The 21,020-nt window shown below is 36.6% G+C and overlaps 2 protein-coding genes across 4 annotated transcripts; one reads left to right on the top strand and one right to left on the bottom strand.

The window, feature by feature from the left end:
* Positions 1 to 60: 60 nt before the first annotated feature.
* On the bottom strand, positions 61 to 2,056 carry LOC104240264 (protein BREAKING OF ASYMMETRY IN THE STOMATAL LINEAGE). Of its 2 annotated transcripts, XM_070171506.1 has the most exons (6): positions 1,976 to 2,056; positions 1,735 to 1,831; positions 1,322 to 1,653; positions 897 to 1,007; positions 370 to 536; positions 61 to 261 (listed from the first exon to the last, which is right to left on the bottom strand). In XM_070171506.1, the coding sequence occupies exons 2-6, from the start codon at positions 1,820 to 1,822 to the stop codon at positions 147 to 149; spliced, it is 813 nt and encodes a 270-aa protein (XP_070027607.1). In that variant the 5' UTR covers positions 1,823 to 1,831; positions 1,976 to 2,056; the 3' UTR covers positions 61 to 146. The 2 variants fall into 2 exon arrangements, with proteins under 2 accessions (XP_070027607.1, XP_009793375.1); XM_009795073.2 differs by having other exon boundaries at positions 1,735 to 2,054.
* A 1,966-nt stretch (positions 2,057 to 4,022) lies between these two features.
* On the top strand, positions 4,023 to 20,365 carry LOC104240263 (uncharacterized). Of its 2 annotated transcripts, none has more exons than XM_009795071.2 (27): positions 4,023 to 4,224; positions 4,355 to 5,074; positions 5,791 to 5,887; positions 5,977 to 6,074; positions 7,037 to 7,168; positions 8,810 to 8,878; positions 9,158 to 9,280; positions 9,361 to 9,510; positions 9,720 to 9,851; positions 9,982 to 10,061; positions 10,222 to 10,316; positions 10,429 to 10,496; positions 11,716 to 11,817; positions 11,902 to 11,972; positions 13,240 to 13,347; positions 13,440 to 13,515; positions 15,976 to 16,112; positions 16,195 to 16,354; positions 16,461 to 16,640; positions 16,736 to 16,849; positions 17,097 to 17,252; positions 18,037 to 18,204; positions 18,317 to 18,429; positions 18,537 to 18,660; positions 19,719 to 19,814; positions 19,899 to 19,961; positions 20,049 to 20,365. In XM_009795071.2, the coding sequence occupies exons 1-27, from the start codon at positions 4,066 to 4,068 to the stop codon at positions 20,100 to 20,102; spliced, it is 3,645 nt and encodes a 1,214-aa protein (XP_009793373.1). In that variant the 5' UTR covers positions 4,023 to 4,065; the 3' UTR covers positions 20,103 to 20,365. The 2 variants fall into 2 exon arrangements, with proteins under 2 accessions (XP_009793373.1, XP_009793372.1); XM_009795070.2 differs by having other exon boundaries at positions 16,733 to 16,849.
* Positions 20,366 to 21,020: the final 655 nt, after the last annotated feature.

The following is a 21,020-nucleotide window of genomic DNA, read 5'->3' as shown; positions in this document are numbered from 1 at the left end:
GTTTTGTTGCTGGAAGTAAGCAAAATGTACTAACAAGGACCAAAACAAAATGTTGATCAGTGTATAAAAGAACGATTTATATTCTTAACAGTTTGAGAATCCAACAGGAAAATCTCGTAGGGGAAAATGGGGAGGAAAAAAAGGTATCAAAATCTGCAACAGGGATGACGCACACATGTCCAAGCCTTATGCTTCTCGTAACGTGGGCCTTCCTCTGGTTTCGGCATTTGAGCTGGACTGCCCATCCAATCCCAGCCCAAACTGCAAATTTAGCAATATTGGTAACCAATTAAATAATTACCAATTTCAATGCAAAAAATAATTACACCATAAATAAGAGTAAAATAAGAAAGAAAATGGGATACTTACACAGGGAAGGCAAAGGAACCAGTGCTGCCATTAGAGTGATCATTAGACTCACTTGATTCAGCAGATGGACTCGTCTTGCTTTCACTAACATCACCTATGTGACTGATCTCTTTATCGACAGCAGGTGGCCATTCCTCTTCCATATCGTTGCTCCCTTTTCTCTCACCCTGCCAATAACAACATAATATTATTTCTAAATTCTAGACAAGAGTCTAAATCGGACAAATTTCCACATATAAGATCATATACACATTCGTCACCTCGTATATACGTCTTTTATGTAATTCAAATTTTAAGATGCCGAGTTGAGTAGTGTGACTATGCTACTATTGACAAATTTCATTGCCACAAGACGTATCAATAGTTTTTATTCTAAATAGAAAGAAAGTGAGATTTTTTCAAGTGCTAGAGTAATTTTCATTACCAAATGATAGGTTGAAGGTTTTGGTAAAGAATAAGTGAGAACATTGTTGATTAAGCGGAGTAAAAAAAGATAAAAATAACGGAACTTGTCTAAAGGACTTTACCCTTTCATCATTATCTTCTTCAGTTGTACCATAGCTATCTTCTCCATCTGGACTGACCTTGTTTTTTTGACGGTGACCATGGAACTCTTGTCCATTCTCCACATAATTAAGCTGCTTTTACAAAAGTTAAAAAAAAAAAACTGTCTTATTAATAATTATTTTCGCACTTTTAAGTCATATTAAAAATTAAGCCAATGCTTCGACATTCCTAGTCTCAATCGACAACAACAACAACATACCTAGTATAATCTCACACGGAGAGATTTGGACTTTACCCGTACCTTATCGAAGAGGTTATTCCAATAACTAGTCTCAATCGAATTATGTAGTATTATCTATACCGTTAAGAGTGATACTTTTATCCAAATTCAACCCACAGAAAATTATTATAAAATGAATGTAATGGAGAAGAGTTAATTACCAACCTTCCTACAAACAGGCCTTGGGCTTAAGTTAACATGATCAATTTTCTGTTGAAATTTCTCCGACTTTTTATCTTCCACTATATGTATTCCTCCATCATCTTCAAAGCAAAATACTATATAATCCTCTTCTGAGAATCGAGGCCAGCTTGAGTCATTGCCTCCCTCTTCAGCCTTCCCTTCTGCTGAAATTTCCACAAATTCTTTCCTCTTTTCCATTTTCTTTTTCAACTTTTTCCTGTTCTTCTTTCTGTTATGATCACCAATAGGGTCGAAAACCATGTTTCTACTCGGTTTTTGAGGCGACATAGCACAATAAATATCTTTTTCTTCCTCTACCAAAAATGTACTATATCAATTAAATTTAAAGAAAAAATAACAAGAGAAGAAAAAAAAGATTGAAGCTTTAGAATTACCTAAAGGAAATCTGCAAGCATAGAAACAAGACACCCAATCTTTAATTCGCCATCTTACTAGCCTTGTTATTGTGAATGGACTGCTCATTTCGTGGAGCTGTTATTCAATATTCAAGAGAGCAAGATAAGGGAGTTTTTCTGTGAAAAGAGAATGTTAAGGAGAGGGAATTATGGGATTTTTGAATTTGAAAAAAGAATTAAAGAAGAGTGAAGACATAGGAGCATGAAGAGGGGGAATTACAGTTGTATATATCCCATCATGATTAATGAATTGAGTCGGTTATAATTTCTTCAAACATGCTATAATGGGAGTAAAACGAGGAGATATATATGGCAATTTTCAAGAACACAACGTCTCACACTTAGTTTTTTTTCCTACACTTTGTTTATAAGCCAAAATGAGATAGTAATAGAATCCAAATTCCAAATATAGAAGAAAAAACGATGTACTGCTTTTAATGCTACACGTGCGACAGTGTTTGGATCACCACATTCTCGTGAAGTCTATACTTCTCGAGCTATTTCAAAAGTTCAAAAATAGTGTATGTGCTTTATATTCCTACTGTTTTAAAAATGACCATGGCTATATTTGTAAAATTTTCTTTTGGTCCGTACCGTAATTGGTAAGTTGTATGTGTAGGTTAGGTTCTTCCTACAATAGGCAGTTTCTACAATTTAATCCCCGCCTTTAATTGGTTATTGATTGTCTCTTCTTGTTGTTTATTTCTTGTTTCGACGGAAATTTAAAAAATATTTTTTTCACTCTCCACTTCCAATCAAGAGGTTGTGAGTTCGAGTCTCCCTAATAGCAAGGTGAAAAGTTCTTGGAGGGAAGGAGGTCGGGGGTCTATTTGGAAACAGCCTCTCTATCTCAGGGTAGGGGTAAGGTCTGCGTACACACTACCCACCCCAGAACCTACTAAGTGGGATTATACTGGGTTGTTGTTGTTGTTGTTGTTTTTTCACTCTCATTTAAGACTTATCTATGCAAGAGTATAGGACCGTTTGTCCATAAAAAAAATTATTTTTTTTAAAAAAAAAATTGTTTTTTCATAAAATTTTGTAAGTTTTTAAATTTTTTTCGAAAATGAGTTTTTCAAAGAAAAACCAGTTTTTCAATTTTTTTTAAAAAAAATCATCACTTACAAAAATATAATATTTTTTCAAGTGACATGCATGTTCAAACATAATTTCAAATACTCTATTTTTCGACTTAACTCCAAATACTATTTTTTTCCCCCAAAAATTATGGAGTAGTTTTTATGTCCAAATGCCTACCTAGGCCCTGTTTGTCTAGAATTTTTTTTTTTTTTTAAATGTGTTTGTCCATGGACTTCTGCAAGTTTTTGAAACTTTTTCGACAATGAGTTTTTCAAAATTCAAAAATTTTTAGAAAATCTTTTTTCCTCATACACAAAAATGCAATATATTTTTCAAATGAAATACATGTCCAAACATAATTTTAAATTTCAAATATTACTTTTTTCAAAAATTATAATTTTATGTCCAAACGCCTACTTAATACTACGTGGTTTTGAACGGGTTATTTTTCCTTCCAACTTCACATGAAAAAACAAATGATTATCCAACTTTAAGCTATAGAATATTTTCCCTTCTATCGTTTGTATTCTGCTCATTACGTTACCAAGATTCTAGTAAACTTGTCGTAAAATTTGATCCATTGTCTCATGCAATATAGTACTTTTGATGTCATGCTTAATTGTTTCATCTCTTTTATATTTAAGTTTCGTCAATAGATTTTTGAGTTTTGATTTTCATTGTAAAGTTATCAGTACATGCAATTTGTATTTCTAACTTTTTGTTCTGTTTTTCTTAACTCTTTCATTATTCAAATTTAATAGTTTTGATTATTACTTATTTACTCTTTTTAGTACAAAAATAAAATTTTATATAGCTGAGCTGAATAAGATAAATTCAAAAGTAAAGAACACCATTACATAATAATTTCTGAATCGAAAGAGTGCTAGTATAATTTGTAGGATAAAATAGATATTTACAAACTGAATTGAGATAAAAATTGGGATGTTCTATTTTCTAAACAAAGTTAAAGGAGAAAAATAATTTTCAATGAATAGGTAGACGTTTTGTGCAAATTAATTTTCCACTGTTCTAGTTGGAAATTTTTTAATTAAATTACTAGTAGAGTAGTAAGTAATTTGTCCCTTTGGGGACATTTGATGATCTTGGAACGACTAGATCACGTGCGTGAGCGGGGGCTCGCACGTGAGCATCAATTCCCCCGCCATATATTAGATCTTTGCTCCTCCCTAATCCCTATCAACGGCCAACGCCCAAGATTGGAGGAGTAAAATGGAAGAATCAGAGAAAAGTTTGGAGGTCCGTAGCCTAATGGGCGAATCCTTAATCGTCTCCGTTTCGCCGGACAAAACCATTCAAGAACTCAAGCAACTCCTCAAGCAAATTTTCCCTCCCGCTTCAAATTCCCCAAATTTCCATCTTTTTCTCAAGGTAATTTCTTCCATTCCTCTCCTCTTTACCTGATAATTATTGAAATGCTAAAATTTAGTTTCTAGCAGAAAGCAAAAATTTAGTAGTAGTATTTTTTATGTTGATCTTGTGCGGTATATTTTATAATCAGGGTGTGAAATTGGGTTTAGAGAGTAAGGTAAGTGATCATTCAGTTGGAAGTGGGGAATTTCTGGTACTTGTTCCCTATACAAAGAAAGACAGACAACAGAACAAGAAAACCGAGACACATACAAGTTCATCTATCCCAGTTGGTGACTCAACTCTGAAACAGGCGGAGGCAGCATGGTCTGACATGATGCAAGACTTGTCTTACTTCAGCACCATCTCTGCGGACGACATTCAGACCGAAGTTCTATTGGATGCAACACACAATAGCAGTGTTCGGGCAAATTGTTCTTCAGAGGTTAAGCGCAAGAGAAGCGTCAAGAATGACAAGATGGAAGGATATGCAGATGAGCTAGCCGTGAGCATACTAAAATCATCTACCCAAGACATGGATGACGAGAAAGCTAAGATATTTGTTCAGGTTTTAGCGTCTATAAATTGTTTTACCAACCCTGGTTCAGGTGACTGCGCGTGTAAGGAAGCCAACAGAAAGGACAATGTGGTTGATCCATGTTCAAGTTGTAGTGATTCGTGTGGGTGCCCAACGTGGTTGAAGAGTATTAGCAAAGTGTTTTCTTTTTTAAACATTTATTCTGCTTCCTTGCAACTTCAGCAGGTACAAGTTACCTACTCTAGTCTGAAGGGAGCACTTGGTCATCTATGTCCGTTTGGATTTCAAGCCGGTGTGGCAGATATCGAGCAACTTTGTCTACTTTGTCCTGAGGTACTTTGTTTGGAGCTCTGACTATTTGAACAGTTTTATCTCCTACTTCGATATTTTTCAACATTTTTGTCCAGTAGTATCCCATACTATCATCACATGCTGACTTTGAGCTTTGGTCTCACTCAATTCATTTTTGACAATGGATAATTGTTGGAGGGCCTAGCATAAGTGCCTCCGGGTAAACACAAGTATTTCAAACGTGAGCTTACAACTGGAGAGGAAGATCTGTTATTTTAAAGTCTTAACAGTTTCGATGAACTTAGGAAGACCACAGAGTCTGCTGACCTACAAATTTTGTTCACTCTTTCTGGAGAATACTAGCGGTGCCTAAAAATAACTCACTTACCCTACTTTCGTACTTCTTTTCGGTGAATGTATGATTTGATCTCAGTATCACTTACTAGGAATTTATACGAAGCAAGCTTTTATGTTCTTAATTTCGCTTATACTTGTAATCCTTTTAACCCATTAGTTCTTTTTATGTATCATCATAACCAGATGGATTTTACGGGAGTCAGGTGGTTGCAGCCCCCACAGTCTCTTGAAGTTATATTTTTAAATTTGCTAAATATTTTGTCATATCAGTTAGAAATGGCTTTGCCCTCCCCATCCTCGCGGCTCCTGAACCGTCCCAATCCAACCTTGAGATCTAGCTAAACTATTGATCTGGACTTTGAACTTCTATTATCAAGCACTTACGTGTTATTTTCTTTTAGGTTGTACACATTGTTGATGATGATACAGAGGTTAAAAATTTCAAGGATGGTATTGTCATTTTCAGAAACTCAACAACAAAGGGAGACCAGCATGCGAGTATGTTTAGTCATATTTAAATCTTTGATCAAGGAAAATGGCTGCTTGATCACTGAATAAGTCTGTTTTTCTCCTTTTCTGATGACTAGCCCAAAAAGGTCTCACCATATCAAGTGTTCTACACTCAATGAAGAAAAGGGAATATGCATTCCGAAAAAGTCTTATGAAGTTTGTCAAGTTGTTAAAGGTATGCACTTCTCACTTAGTTGGTGTTGTGAGTTTCCAAAGTTCATAACTACAGGCAGTTAAGATGCAGAATCTCAGTCGTGAAGCTTTTTCTTTATGCCTATGTGTTGTTATGACATGTATTTTTATGCTGTGTTGACTTTTTATCTTGTAAGTTCAACTTCACATTACTGTTGTGTTGGCTTATCTACTTGGTAGTCAGACTACAGGACTCATGACCAATTTAAAAAGTTGGTTTTCTTATCCCTTTCTTTTATACTTCATTTAAATGTCTAGCCCAGTCGATCTTTGATTTAATTTCATTTAATTTGTGTTTATGCTAAAGTCCTTCACTAGTGTATTAAGTTGCAGCTATCTTAAAGGAAAGAAACTTTTGAAAGAAATATAATATCTTGCAAGTAAAATTGTTTGGCATTTTGTGATCTCAAGTTCTTTCTATTGGAAATTACACGGGTACTTGGGTAGTATTCTGAAGTTCTGGTTTAGCTTAATGTTATAGATGAACTGTGACAAACATAAGCGTTTTTTTAATGGTGCAATAAAAAAAAAATCATTGGTGTCTAGCATCTCGACTAATCTACCGGGTAGCATGCCTGACCCACAAGCACAGGTTAGGTGTTCCTGCTCAGCAACGCTAGAGCGCATGGGCTCAATCAATTGTTCACCGTTAGAGCAGATGGGCTCAAGCAGGTGTTGTATTGTTTTTATTTTCTATGAAGTTGTTGATCCTTCTATATGCGTTGGTCATTGTGATCATTCAATGTTCTGAGGTTTCCTTCATAGTTTTTATGCCGGCCACCAATTTATCATTATCCCTTCTCTTTAATCCGGGCTTGGAACCAGCTATTCTTTCACATAAGTGGGAGTTGATTGATATTGACTGACTCATTGTGCCAGTTATTTCTTTCATAAACCACAATTCAGTAAGATTTAAATTATTAAATTGTGAATATTGTAATGCAGTGTGTAAATGGAAACGAGTTCACTAAAATTTCCTTGGAAGATTTCATTACCTTTGTGAAGCAAGGTGGTGTTGGTGCAACAGGCATTGACACAAAGCGAGCAGGCTCTCATTCTTTTGAAGCAAACTGTTGTGTAAGTCTTAAAACCCTGCACAAGTCTCTTGTAATTGATGCTCTTTTAATCCATCGTAACATACTACATTTATGCACATCTTTCCACAATCTTTGCATCTTGATTGTACATTTGCAGTTGTGAGACTCCTCCAATTCACAACTTCCTCTGCATCTGAGTTTTACGTTGTAATTCTTCTTCTTCATTAGAAGTGCTTGCATGGGCACTAGAATTATCTTTATCTTTGTTTTTTCAGAGGTCACTCAAACTTATAAAGTAATTATTCATTGTTAATAGGCACAGAAATAATGGGAACTTAGCGGAACACGTCTGCTCATTTTGTTCTAAAATTCTTTCACCTTTTATGATACAACAACAATAACAACACAACCCAGTAAAATTCCACCAGTGGGGTCTGGATAGGGTAGAGTGTACGCAGACCTTACCCCTACCCCATAGGGGTAGAGAGGTTTCCGGGAGACCCTCGGCTCAGAGACTATCGATCCGTGACAACAAAACTTGAAAAATAATATCAGCAACGTGAGAGACAATGAATAAATGGAAAAGCAGTAACACAAATATTATGCAAAAGTATGAAACACGACATAAATCGCTAGCAGTGCTGGACAAGACACTATCATACTCGTCAGTACAAAGAGGGAAATCGGGACAAAGAGGAAAGCCGTTCAACTACCCTTTAACCTACAACCCTAATGCACGACCTCCACACCCTAATGTCCTGTCTGATCACCTCGCCCCAATACTTCTTAGGCTGCCCTCTACCTCTTCTCGTACCTGCCAAAGCTAACCGCTCACACCTCCTAACCGGGGCATCTAGGCTTCTCCTCTGCACGTGTCCAAACCATCTAAGTCGCACTTCCCGCATCTTGTCATCCACCGGAGCCACGCCCACCCTCTTTCGAATATCTTCATTCCTAATCTTATCCAGCCTAGTGTGCCCACACATCCATCTCAACATCCTTATTTTTGCTACTTTCATTTTCTGGATATGTGAATTCTTGATTGGCCAACACTCAGCCCCATACAACATGGTCGGTCTGACCAACATGGTCGGTCTGACCACCGCTTTATAGAACTTACCTTTGAGTTTAGGTGGCACATTCTTGTCACACAGGACTCCAGATGCTAACCTCCATCTCATCCAGCCCACCCCAATACGGTGCATAACATCTCCGTCGATCTCCCCATCTCCCTGGATAATTGACCCCAAGTACTTAAAACTTTCTCTCTTGAGGATGACCTGTGAGTCAAGCCTGACTTCCACATCCTCTTCCCCCGTCACGTCGCTGAACTTAAATTCCACATATCTTTCACCTTTTAAGATGCTAGTGATAAATATCCTCTTTTGCTAGGACAAATGCCAATCATATTTTAGTAACTGTTAATTCTAGAGGGGGAAATTTCAATTTCCAATTTCCAATGAAGTGGGTAGATGAAGAGTACAAAAGAAACACTAGCAGTTGCCTTTTTAAGTGGTACAACTAATAGCGGTGTCTTGAATGACCTTTTATCACTCCCAGATTCCCTTGTTTTTTGTGGTCCTTTTTTTTTTTTTTTTGATAAATGACAGAGAATTATAAATGATTTAAGTTGAATACCTGAGAAAGAGTTCTGCAATTTTGATAAACTTTTGACATGCAGGATACAAATCCTTTGACACCTTTGGAAATGGTGGAACATCTGAAAAGGGGGTTTGGATCTGATGGACAGGTTTTACCTTGTTGCTTTTATTCACTTTGACATTGTGCTTCTCCTCTCTTGACAACTGCATATATTCCATTTTCTTTTCTTATGGGTGAGTTACTCCGGGAGAGTGTTTTATTGCTATGCTGTCAGAGAAAATTGAAGTCCTCATTTACTACGATATGAGTTACTTCAGTGGGTGTGTGCTTCAATTGTGAATGACTTCAAAATAGCTACTATATGACCCAAGTATTATTGTTAGAGCCAAGCCATGGTTGTCCACCATTATTTCTGCTCCTTCTGCAGGTTGTTCATATTGAAAAGATCAGTGCCCGCAATGCCACCTACGTTGAGATCCCAAGTTCACTTTCAGAAAGCACAATGTTGGCTTTGAAAAATGTTGGAGTTACCAGATTATATAGCCATCAGGTAAGGTACTGGTATATCTAATTGTGGTTTCCCCTTAAAATAAAACTTTTCTCTAAAACTTTCTAAGCATTTTTCTACAGGCCGAGTCTATTCAGGCTTCTCTTGGAGGAAAAAATGTTGTTGTAGCTACCTTGACATCGAGTGGGAAATCTCTTTGCTACAATGTGCCAGTTCTGGAAGTATTATCCCAGAATTTGTCAGCATGCGCGTTATACCTCTTTCCTACGAAGGTTCGTAGCTTTATTTTTCCAAGCTTAATTGTTGAAAATTCAGTCTTTTGGAAAGGTAGTCTCACAGAAGTCTTTTGCCTTTACATTTTCTGCTTAGTTTGTTGGATGGCTTTGCGTCTGTTAAGATTTGCTTCAATTCCGTTGTAGTCTAACAATTCTTTATTAGCAACTTTGCGGCAGTTTCTACATCATTTGAGTTGTCAATGCAGGCTTTAGCGCAAGATCAACTAAGGTCTTTATTAACCATGACAAACGAGTTTAGCGCTGGCTTTAGGATTGGTGTATATGATGGGGACACTTCTCAGACGGATAGGAAGTGGCTGCGTGATAATGCTAGACTGGTACTCAGTAAGTTTTGATGTTTAGATAGGCTGAGCATTTCTGTTCTTGTCCTTTTCTCTGTTGGTCTATTTCTCTACCTCTCCTTTCACTTCTCTTATGCAAGTACTGAAATTTCATCTGCTTATACAGTTGATCACAAATCCTGATATGTTGCATGTCTCAATCTTGCCATGTCATAGACAATTCAGTCGAATCTTATCAAATCTTAGGTAAATTTTCCTGATCCTTTAGTCCTAATTTTGTTTTACATTACTAATGTGCTTGAACCTTTCCTGGTTCATTTTCTCTTAGTGTCCCTGGAAGTACTCTTTTTTTTTAAGAAAAAAAAGATTGATTTTTTGACACCTTAATCTCATTTGCATGTCTCAGGTTTGTCATTGTTGATGAAGCTCATTCTTATAAGGGGGCATTTGGATGTCATACTGCTCTTATTTTGAGGAGGCTTTGCCGACTTTGTTCTCATGGTACTCTTTTCCTTGTTGGCTACTGCTACTACTCTACTGCTACTACAAGACTTTTTCTATGCCTTGTTTGTTCCTTGTGTTGAAAATAGCTTTTAATTGATTTCTCATGCAGTGTATGGCAGTAATCCTTCATTTATATTTTCTACTGCGACTTCTGGAAATCCCGTGGAGCACTCAAAGGTATCAATAACATGGATAGTTTCATTTTATTGTATCTTTAACTAATTTAGGTAGTGCTTAAAGTTATATCTGTATGGTTTACATTATGACACGAGAAATGGAGAAGATAAGTGAAAGAGAGATAGTTTCTACCAGATTACACTCAAAAGGGGAATGAACTCACCACCTTAAGGAATATACCAGAAGAGCTGAGAGTTAAAAGTAGAAGAAATCCTTCTTCTGAATAGCTAAGACTCACTCATAAAATTCAATCACAAAAACTATCTCCTACATGCCTGGAGATAGTTTTTTTGATGGATCAATCCTTCATCTCTAGGCTGAGAATTTTAAACAAAGCTTACCCACTAGGTCTACCGACATATTACTTTGCACTATAAAATCTAAATCTACTCTACTGGATAAAGTAGACCTCTATCCTCACAAGGTAGGGGTAAGGTCTGCGTACACACTACCCTCCTCAGACCCCACAATGTGGCATATTACTAGGTATGTTGTTGTTGTTGTTTGGATAAAGTAGACATGGAATCGGCTTAAAATCTTTGAAATCCAACCTAAGTTCTATTTAAAAATACTTTAAAACGGGAATTTCTTCACCAAAATATGAAGTGTTAATGGTGAAATTGGCAATTCATTTCCCAGCCACGTTGACATACCTCAAATAGATTAACCACATCTTACAGTAGGAGGCTCCGAATGACAATTCGTTTAATCTGTTGGAGAATAGACATCCTCTAAAATTCATGGTTTAATTCTTTCTTCTTATCAAGAGATATTTTTTCATCGGAAATCTTCTTATACACAGATATTATGTTGATGTTGACTCTTATTCTGCCTTCTTTCTGTGCTCTTGATAGCTTTGTTGTGTTTTTGCATTCATATTTCTCTTATTTTTGAAAATAAACTGATAATATCATGTTAATTGTCGTCTATTACTTTTCCCTGGTACCATGGAGGATCACATCTCTATAGTTTCTTTATAAGCTAGTCATTCTCGTAGAAACCTTGAATGCTCAAAACTTTACACCATTCTTTTTCTGCATTAGCAGATATTCCAACCTCTATCTGTGGAATTCATCTAAAGCTGAAGTCTAGGATGAACTTCACATTGCTTGCATGTTATAAGACTTCAAATAGAGGGTTGTGTATACACTCTATCATTTAGACTAGTTAGTACTTTGATTTTATAAATATCTCATCTTCTCACCCTGAGGTATTGTAGGAGCTCTCAAATCTACCAACAATGGAGTTGATTCAGAATGATGGCAGCCCATCTGGCTCAAAGCTTTTTGTGTTATGGAATCCTCCTTTACGCCTGAAAATGGTATGTTCTGTGGTAAAGTCCTATAGCTCCCGTGTATTCAATGGGAAGCTGTTTTCGTTCATCTGAGGTACTTCTATCGTGCAGATCTCAAAGAGAATTAAGAGTGGCATTGATGATGACTCTGTTGACAAACATCTGATTGCTAGAAGATCAAGGTTTAAAGCTTGTCCTGCTTTCTGTCTCTTGAGAATTGGATATAGATCGCACCTCGTGTTTTCTGAATACATATTATAAAGAGCCTGTATTTCCCCCCCTACAAACTGGGCCATCCTCGCTGCATCAGGAAGGAAGGAAGGAAGTGCTGTTTCATTTCTAGATATACAGGAATATATACCAGGATATATTCTTCAAAGCGTGACAAATTTGCTAAGGAATCGGAAAATATAGATGTAGGCTTAGGAGACATTATATAACATGACACTACCAACATGCCTATTTGAACTTATTGAATGAATAATTATTTACAAGGAAGATAATACTTTATCTATAAAGAAAGTTGAGTGAGAAGATATTGGCTGAGTAGATTACAAGTCAAATAGGTTATGTGGAGAGATACATCTATAAGCTTAAGCAATGATCATGTAAGAATTCTGAAGAAATTAGTGTAGAGCTTAGGTCATCAGTTCTCCGTTGTAATTTGCAGAAGCGCACTGTAATGAATGCACTACAAGTCTACAACGAGGATAACTAAACGCAAGACTTGCACGATATGGCCATATCATTTTTTTTTTGGATATAGCACACATATAGGAGACCTTGATAACTTGTTGGTAGAGACTGGTGGCATTGTGTAGTCACCATGCATTTAAACAGGGTAATAATACGAATGCTATCCATAACTTATGGTAAAGATTTTACTTATGAAACAAAAAAGTGTAATGAAGATTCTAACTCCAGTGCTACTTTGGAGTGAATGAACATACCTATAAAACTAGAGTAAACTGGATAAGGCTACTGCATTTAATTAGTGATGGCACTTGATTTACAGACAAATAATATGTTTATATGATCAATTTTTTTTTACTGCTAAACATGTAGGAGTGCTATTGGCTTTATTGCTAAAGATATGAAGTATTCGAAGTAGCATAAACAAACTTTTATCCTGCCTTACTAAGAGGCTTGTGTTAGATTATTAGTTAGTGCCAGGTGCCTTACTATCACCTTGCACCTTGGTTTTTTTCTTTGTTCCTTATATCTCCCATTGTTGTTTCTTATCATGCACGTGATCACCTTATCACTCCATAAGTTGGATGCTTGAGAAAATGTTAGATTCTTAGAAGTTAGCCCTAACGGGAATGCTCTTACCTTATTGCCCCATGCATTTTCTTTCCTCTTTTCTTTTTTTCCCTTTTCTTCGTTATTTCATGATCACAGAGAAGTATCTTAATTTCTAACAGCATTTTGTCCCTGTCTCTGTCACAGTCCCATTTTGGAGGTTTCTTGCCTTTTTGCAGAAATGATGCAGCATGGTCTTCGTTGTATTGCATTTTGCAAAACACGCAAACTTTGTGAGCTTGTTTTATGTTACACGTAAGTAAAATTGCATTATAGAATCAAATGGTTCATTCTCATTTTATCTTCTATTAACAGTTTGGTGTGCTGGAATGACTTTTTTTCCTAAGGCGTGAGATTCTTCAGGGAACAGCACCTCATTTAGTTGATACTATATGCGCTTACCGAGCTGGTTATGTTGCTGAGGTTAGCATCTATAACTTGGTTCAAGAGAGTTTGCTCATCCCCTTTAGTCAATCTTTCCCAAGGAAATTTACTAAAACAGTTGTTTTTCATGTTGCTCTAAACTTGCCTGCAATTGGCTTGTATAATTTATTCAATTTTGTTCATTTTGATCCGTTGTAAAGCATCCATATTCCCACTTGTTCAATATTTATGCGCTTCTAAAATAGCATTATTCATACATTATAGGCTTATAATTATGACTGATGCTCTTCATAAATAAAATAATTTGTCGCTAATGTGACCAGGAGGTCACGGGTTCGAGCTGTGGAAACAGCCTCTTGTAGAAATGCAGGGTAAGGCTACGCGATAGACCCTTGTGGTCCGGCCCTTCCCCGGACCCGCATATAGCGGGAGCTTAGTGCACCGGGCTGCCAATGATATACTTCAAGCTAGTCTGCAAATTTGCCAAGTGATTTCTGCCTTGGATTCTTTGGAAATGAATGAGTGGAAAGAGATTTATAATGAGATTACTTTTTTCTTGTTAGACATAAGACTTCATTTAGAGAGCACTACACTAGTTCTGCATGCAGACAAACTGTATTTCTAAGGAATACTTTCTTGTAAGCAAGGGCTTAAAGTACTTTCACCTATCAAAAGAAATGCTGTATTACTACTAAATCATTCGGAGCTTTGGATGTGTTTACTCCAGATTATTCCATGGTACTGTACCCACACAAGAGTTGGTTCTCGTTAGATATAAGCGACCAACGAAGAGCTGATGTTCTCAGGATACAACCAAAAGAAAAAACACAACACTGTCTTGCCCATGCAGACAAACTGTACTTGTTAGGATAACTTTCTTATAAGCAAAGGTTTTAAAGTAACGTTGCCTATCAAAAAAAAGGAAAAGTTATCTTTACTGAGCATTTCAAACCTTTTGGATTTGCTGATTCAACATTAAGTTGTGTACTACCTAACATCAGTTTTGTTGGCTCAATCTAATCTTCTGTCACCTTTTTTTCTTTAGGCAAAATGGTCTCCTGGCCACTTAAACTTGTACCGGATTGCCAACCCGGTAAACGAACTTACAAGTTTTCCAATTTAGCACCTCTACTTCACAATATGTGGAGTAATAAACACACAGGTCTGAGCGTGTTCCTCAATTGCTATATCACAAATGACATGTCATATGCTTTGCCTTTCATAATTTGACATGTGTAATTTGTTGGTCCCACCTTTTTTATTCCAATTTGTCAAAATTTTAACTTATCTTTTTCTTTCTTTTCTCCCCCACCACAATTGAGACCTGCAAGAAACTCATAAACCAGCAATAAACTCAAGTTGGCCGGAGAACTCCCTTGTTATGTCTCTGGTTGGCGACCAATACTTCGCTCTCCGTATTGCCTACTCATTTTATCAATATCCAGCCACCATCTCTGCCCAAACATCTTATTCTATTTGATTTCAACCACCTCAATCACCATCTCCGTCGCGACTTCCTTCCCACCAAGCCCATTGGCACAGACAAAACAGATCAGAAATGGCATTTCACCCCTGCCGCTATTTTTTTTCTGAAAAAAAGATGAGCATTGACCAGATCGGAAAGCTTCTAATAGTGACCTGAACCATAAATCACAATCACCCCCTTCGTTGACAAAAAACATATCACAATCACCCCCTTTGTTGACAAAAAACATACTCCAAAAAGAAATACTCCAAACACTTAAATGTGAAGAAGAGAGCATTTTTTTTCCGCCAGAACTTCGTCCAAAATCATCCATCACCATCGGACCAGATCGGAGAAACTGTTTTCTGCCGAAAATCGAGTTGTGGGTTACCTTCTTCTCTCTAAAACTTTATACTCAATTAATTAAAAAAAAAAACTCTTATTCCTTTCAACTAATTAAAGGTTAATAAAGAAAAGAATGAAAAGGCCTAGGGAGGAAAGGTTGGGGTGAGGGATGGGATAAGAAACGGAAAGTATGGGGGAAAGAAGCAGGAACTAAGGAGGTGGAAGTGCTGGGATCTTAATATATATATATATATTTTTTTTATTTTCTGTCTTTTGTTATTATTTATATATTTTTGTTTATTTTAATATTTTTTCTATTAAAACTATTACATTCACGTGCTATTTAGGTGTGATTTGCACTTAGTTTGGCCATGTCAGCAATGTTTCTTCCACTTATGCATAGTCAACGGTCAGAGGTGTTTATTACTCCTTAGTCTGTAAAGTAGAGGTGTTAAATTGGAAAACTTGTAAGTTCGTTTACCGGATCGGCAATCCGGTACAAGTTTAAGTGGCCAGAGGGCCTTTTTGCCTTTTCTTTATCGTATATGGAAATTCAGTACTCGTTATAGCTAATTCTCGCTTCCATAGTTTATATTTGGCACTTATGCTTATTGTTTTAGCATAGATAAGTAGGGGTTAATTTGCATATTGGCAAAAAGATAGTTTGACCTTAGTTCTTCATGGAACAGGATCGCAGAAGAATTGAGCATGACTTTTTCAGTGGTAGTATATCCGGTATTGCTGCTACAAGTGCTCTTGAATTGGGTATTGATGTAGGACATATTGATGCAACCCTACATCTAGGATTTCCAGGCAGCATAGCTAGGTAGTAGCTGTTTGTTTGTGTCCCTCTGACGATTTTACACTTTTATTCTCAAACTGATATTGTTCCAAATCTTTTCATCAAGTCTGTGGCAACAAGCAGGAAGGTCAGGCAGACGAGGAAATGCATCACTTGCAATTTATGTTGCCTTTGAAGGGCCTTTGGATCAGTATTTCATGAAGTTCCCCAAGAAACTTTTCAGGGGCCCAATTGAATGTTGTCATATAGATGCAAGAAACCGGCAGGTTGTTTGATTTCTTCTTTTCTTGACTTTGCCATCATTTTCAAATTTAGTGATTGAACCATGTTTTTAGTAGGGAATTCACCTAACATTCAAAAAGCATTTGACAGGTTCTTGAACAGCATCTGGCTGCTGCTGCTTTTGAATATCCACTGAGCTTGTCTGATGACGAGAAATACTTTGGCCCTGGCTTGGAGAGTCTCATAATGGCACTTAAAAACAAGGGAATTCTGAGTACAGATATATCACGTAGTGCTGCCACCAGAATATGGAGCTACATCGGGCTGGAGGTATGAACCTTTGAGTGTAGTGTTAATCAACAATAATGTGTTGGTGAGCTGGGGGTGGTTAGCTTTTCTAAACCATTCTATGCTGTTATCAGAAGATCCCCTCAAGTGCAATTAGTATTCGGGCCATAGAAACTGAGCGGTACAAAGTGATTGACATGCAAAAGAATGAAGTCCTGGAGGAAATTGAAGAAAGCAAGGCTTTCTTTCAGGTAAAATAGTAGCAACTACATTTGGAAGTTCTTGTGATTATAATGTCTTCCTATTGTGAGAAGGGGGGAGAACGAAAACACTAATAGGAAAAGGAGAGGGAGAGGGAGATCATCATTATGAAGCTTATATTCATGTGTGTGTATATTATTTTAGTGCAAGAGAACTCTTCAATTCTTGAGGTTTTCTTTTGGCTTCTTTTGAAGTTACCTTGTAAAGTTAATCAGTTTAAGCCCGAATAATTTACAGGTTTATGAAGGGGCCAATTATATGAACCAAGGGAAGACGTATCTTGTGAAGGAGCTTGATGTGGCAAACAGAATTGCTTGGTGCCAACGAGCGGACTTGAAGTATTACACCAAAACTCGTGACTATACTGATGTCCATGTCACTGGTGCCAACTTTGTATGTGAAGATCTCAAGTAGTCCTGTTCGCTTTCCTATATGTTTTTCATGGACTGCCTCAGTCTTCTTTAAGTGGTGACCATTTTGCTTAATCTCATCGTAGAGATATTTGCTCGAGCAAAAAGCTAAAAAAATTGCTTGCTTATTTAAAGCTCTTAGCCTCTATTATTCGTGATGGGTGTTTTTTGGTCTCTGTCTATGTAAAATTTGTGTAATCTCTGCTACCTGCCAGAACTCTTCTGTAAAGTGTCTCTCCCTGAATCTGGTATGGAGATAGTTAGGGTATGACATACATTATCTCAAATAAGTGACTAAAGAAAAAAACCTTAGTTTCTGTCCTCCAAAGAGGAATCTGTATGCTACTGTTACGTCATCCTCTACAAATAAGGTGTTTTTAGAGCATGTGATGCACCCTTCTCATATTATGCTGAGCTAATGGCTCCATTAGTCAAGGAAAACCCTGAACATCCAGTCATCAAAGGTTCGGTAGATATTTTAAAGAAACATAGCCTTTTCATATCATGTTTATTGCTGATAGGTAAATGTTCCTGCTTTCATTTAAGGAACTCGTAGAATGCACTGCATCACAAGAGATCCTCAATTAACTGGCTAGCCTTGAAATGCAAATGCTTTATTGGTCTTATTTAAGAAAAAAAAAGTTCTCATATTGCTTATTGCGTGCTACTTGTGAAATAACTCTGTGTATACCATGTCATTTATAAAATTCAGCTGTTACATTCCAGTTAATATTGGATGGACATGATAATATTTTACTACTATGTAGGCTTACCCAGCAATAACGACTAGTCTCTGTCTTCCAAGAACAACTGCCCAAGCACACAGTTGCAGAGTAACGACTACGTGGTTTGGTTTCCGTAAAATATGGAAAAAGAGCAACCAAGTCTTTGACACTGTTGAACTTTCACTTCCTAATTACACATATGAAACCCAGGTGAATACCAGTTTGAAATGTGTTTTCTGGAGTTCCTCTGTGTGTGATATTCATTCATCACTGTTTTAGTACTCTTTCTTTTTTGTAATTTATAGCTGTAATGCACATGCAGGCTGTCTGGATTCAAGTCCCTCAGACCATAAAGACAGCTGTAGAGACCTTAAATTATTCATTCCGAGGAGGTTTGCATGCTGCTGGTCATGCTCTTCTTAATGTCGTTCCTATGTAAGCTTCAAGCACATGAGTTTTTAGATCTGGCTCAACATGTTCTCTGTCTGAGTTAACATACATTAGAATTGTTCTCTCATTGGCTCCTGAAACTTGTGCTGAAGGTACATAATTTGCAATTCATCTGATTTAGCTTCAGAGTGTGTAAACCCTTATGATACCCGCAATGTTCCAGAAAGAATTCTGCTTTATGATCCACATCCTGGAGGAACTGGCATTTCAGCACAGGTGAACGATGTCTGCTTTTGATTCCTTTTCCTATCATGAGTTTATTCAAATTATGTTATTTTACTAGCTTTATGGATGGTTGTACCATTTTATCAAGATTCCAAGGAACACCAAGAAACTTACGAAAAGGGACCTTAATTTAATTAGTTAGGTTTTGAAATAGATTCAGAATATCAGTAGGACGTTATTTACTGAATTGATGAATTACAATAACATACCCAGTATGATCCCACCAGCGGGGTCTGAGGAGGGTGGGGGTGTATGCAGACCTTGGTGGGGTGTATGCAGACCTTACCCTTACCTTGTGTGAGGTAGAGAGGTTGTTCCCAATAGACCATTGGCTCAAGACACTGAAGTGATGAATTAAGGTAGGAAATTTCTAATTATAAGTTGGAATGGCTTTTATTATATTTAATCATCAAGTTATTAGTCAGAGCTCCATGGAAGAGCATACATGACGTGGTTGGAACTTGTAGTCCTGGAACAACTTTGACTGGCCAGCAAATGTAAAGCATTTGGAAAACTGCTTTTGTTTAAGTTTAAGAGGTGAATTTTTCATCGTAGAGAATATTTATAAAGAACCCACACTTGACCTACATATACTTAATTTGCTTCAAAGGCATATTTGTCTGGAATAGAAGAATAGTTGGTCATTTATTTATCATTTGGCAACTTATGAAAACCTAGTAATTTTGCCATCCGATGTTAAAGAACGTTTAATTCCTCGCCTCTGTTGTGTCTCTGCAGCGACTTTTAGTAGAATAAAGCTAAAATGAGCAGAATGCCTGAGTAAAAGCAATTGAAATTCTTGAGTACTATTGTGGTTGAACATGGTTAGCAAATGAACAGAGTAAATCTAACTTAGGGTACTACTTGGTATAGTTGATATGGTATTGAAAGGAAAAAACCAATGGCTATTAGTATTATGGAAATGCTAAGCCACTTTTTCTATGATTTAAGCTTAAACCATGGAGAAAAGTGATCTAATGGTCTATCCCATGAAATTGCGAAATACAATATTATCACAACTTATTTCCAAAATTATTTGATCTGGACAGGTGCAACCTTTATTCAGTGAGCTGCTGACTGCTGCTTTAGAACTCCTTGCATCATGTCGTTGCTCTGGCGATACTGGTTGCCCTAACTGTGTACAAGTTAGTACTTAGTTGCGAATTATTTTATGCTTTCGTCCTTCCTGTTTATGAAAGATCGAAAGTCAATACTTTTAAGTTTTGCAGAATATTTCTTGTCATGAGTACAATGAGGTTTTGCACAAGGATGCTGCAATAATGATAATAAAGGTTTGACAATAGAAAAATTGTTTGAAGTTAAAGACGCATAGAAACATTCTTTACACCTGCTAATACCGAGCTTTGTTGTTTATGCAGGGTGTATTGGAGGAGGAAGAATCCTTCTTCAGGGATATCTCAGAGTTGTCTTAGGTGTTTTGCTTGGCGCCTTTGCTTTCACCGCAAAAGTAGGAGTCACCATTGCTTGTTGTAGTAGTCTGGCTCCTTTTAAGCAGTATATTTATAAATTATACTTCATTCTACATAGTGCATAATTACCTATATAACTTTAATTGTTCAGTATTTTTCTCCTCTCTACTACCCACCTCCTCTCTGTAAACGAGTCCGGAACCAAAATTGGTTCCTTTTTGACTCAAGTGACTGTTGTGTGGAAAAAAAAATTAGTTATCAAAATATATATAGTGTCTTTTTAAAAGAAGCTATATTTGAATTAAAAAAAGCAGGAAAATATAGCGTCTTTTGTTAAGACGTTATACTATAGCGTCTTAACAAAAGATGCTATATATATAAATATAGTCGTCCCCTTCCCTTCCCCCAAAATAGAACGGTCCCCCCTCCCCCCAATTAAAAAAAAGGGATTTGCCACCCTCCCCCCTCCATTTTTAATACCAAAAAGCTTGAGTGGAGTCTACCCATCCAACATAAAGTAAAGATTCTCGGTCCCACGTGCTAGCTAAGGAGTTATTTCGGACGTTGTTGGTTGTTTCGGCTCAAAATCACAAATTCTTCGACTTTCCTAAAACCTTAAATTGAAGTATTCCGATTTAGTTTGGATAAAACTTGTATAAAAAAATGCATATTAGTTGTTTTTTTGTGCTCTATGTTACTTTGTGATTATTTTACCATTTAACTAATTTGTTTTTTTTTGTCCGGACTATAGTATTAGTGTGCTAAAATAATTTGTAAATAGAGAAATTGTTATTAGTTATTAAAAAAAATGTTAATTAGTTACTTTTTTTTGTGGTAAATGTAATTTCGTGATTGTTTTGTGATTAAATTGATTTGTTGTTTTTATTCAGTTTAGATTATTAATTTGCTAAAAGATTAGTA

This window comes from Nicotiana sylvestris, chromosome 3 (genome assembly GCF_000393655.2).
Source record: "Nicotiana sylvestris chromosome 3, ASM39365v2, whole genome shotgun sequence".
NCBI lineage: Eukaryota > Viridiplantae > Streptophyta > Magnoliopsida > Solanales > Solanaceae > Nicotiana > Nicotiana sylvestris.
Note: the sequence above shows the minus strand (reverse complement) of the source record. Positions and strands in the feature narration are given on the sequence as shown.

Coding starts and splice junctions, on each gene's coding strand:
- LOC104240264 (XM_070171506.1), bottom strand. CDS start 1,822: ATGAGCAGTCCATTCACAATAACAAGGCTAGTAAGATGGCGAATTAAA. Junction 1,008..1,321: donor CAAGGCCTGTTTGTAGGAAG/GTTGGTAATTAA, acceptor TTGTAAAAGCAG/CTTAATTATGTGGAGAATGG. Junction 262..369: donor GGTTCCTTTGCCTTCCCTGT/GTAAGTATCCCA, acceptor CTAAATTTGCAG/TTTGGGCTGGGATTGGATGG.
- LOC104240263 (XM_009795070.2), top strand. CDS start 4,066: ATGGAAGAATCAGAGAAAAGTTTGGAGGTCCGTAGCCTAATGGGCGAA. Junction 9,852..9,981: donor TGCGTGATAATGCTAGACTG/GTACTCAGTAAG, acceptor CTGCTTATACAG/TTGATCACAAATCCTGATAT. Junction 16,641..16,732: donor GGAGCTACATCGGGCTGGAG/GTATGAACCTTT, acceptor TGCTGTTATCAG/AAGATCCCCTCAAGTGCAAT.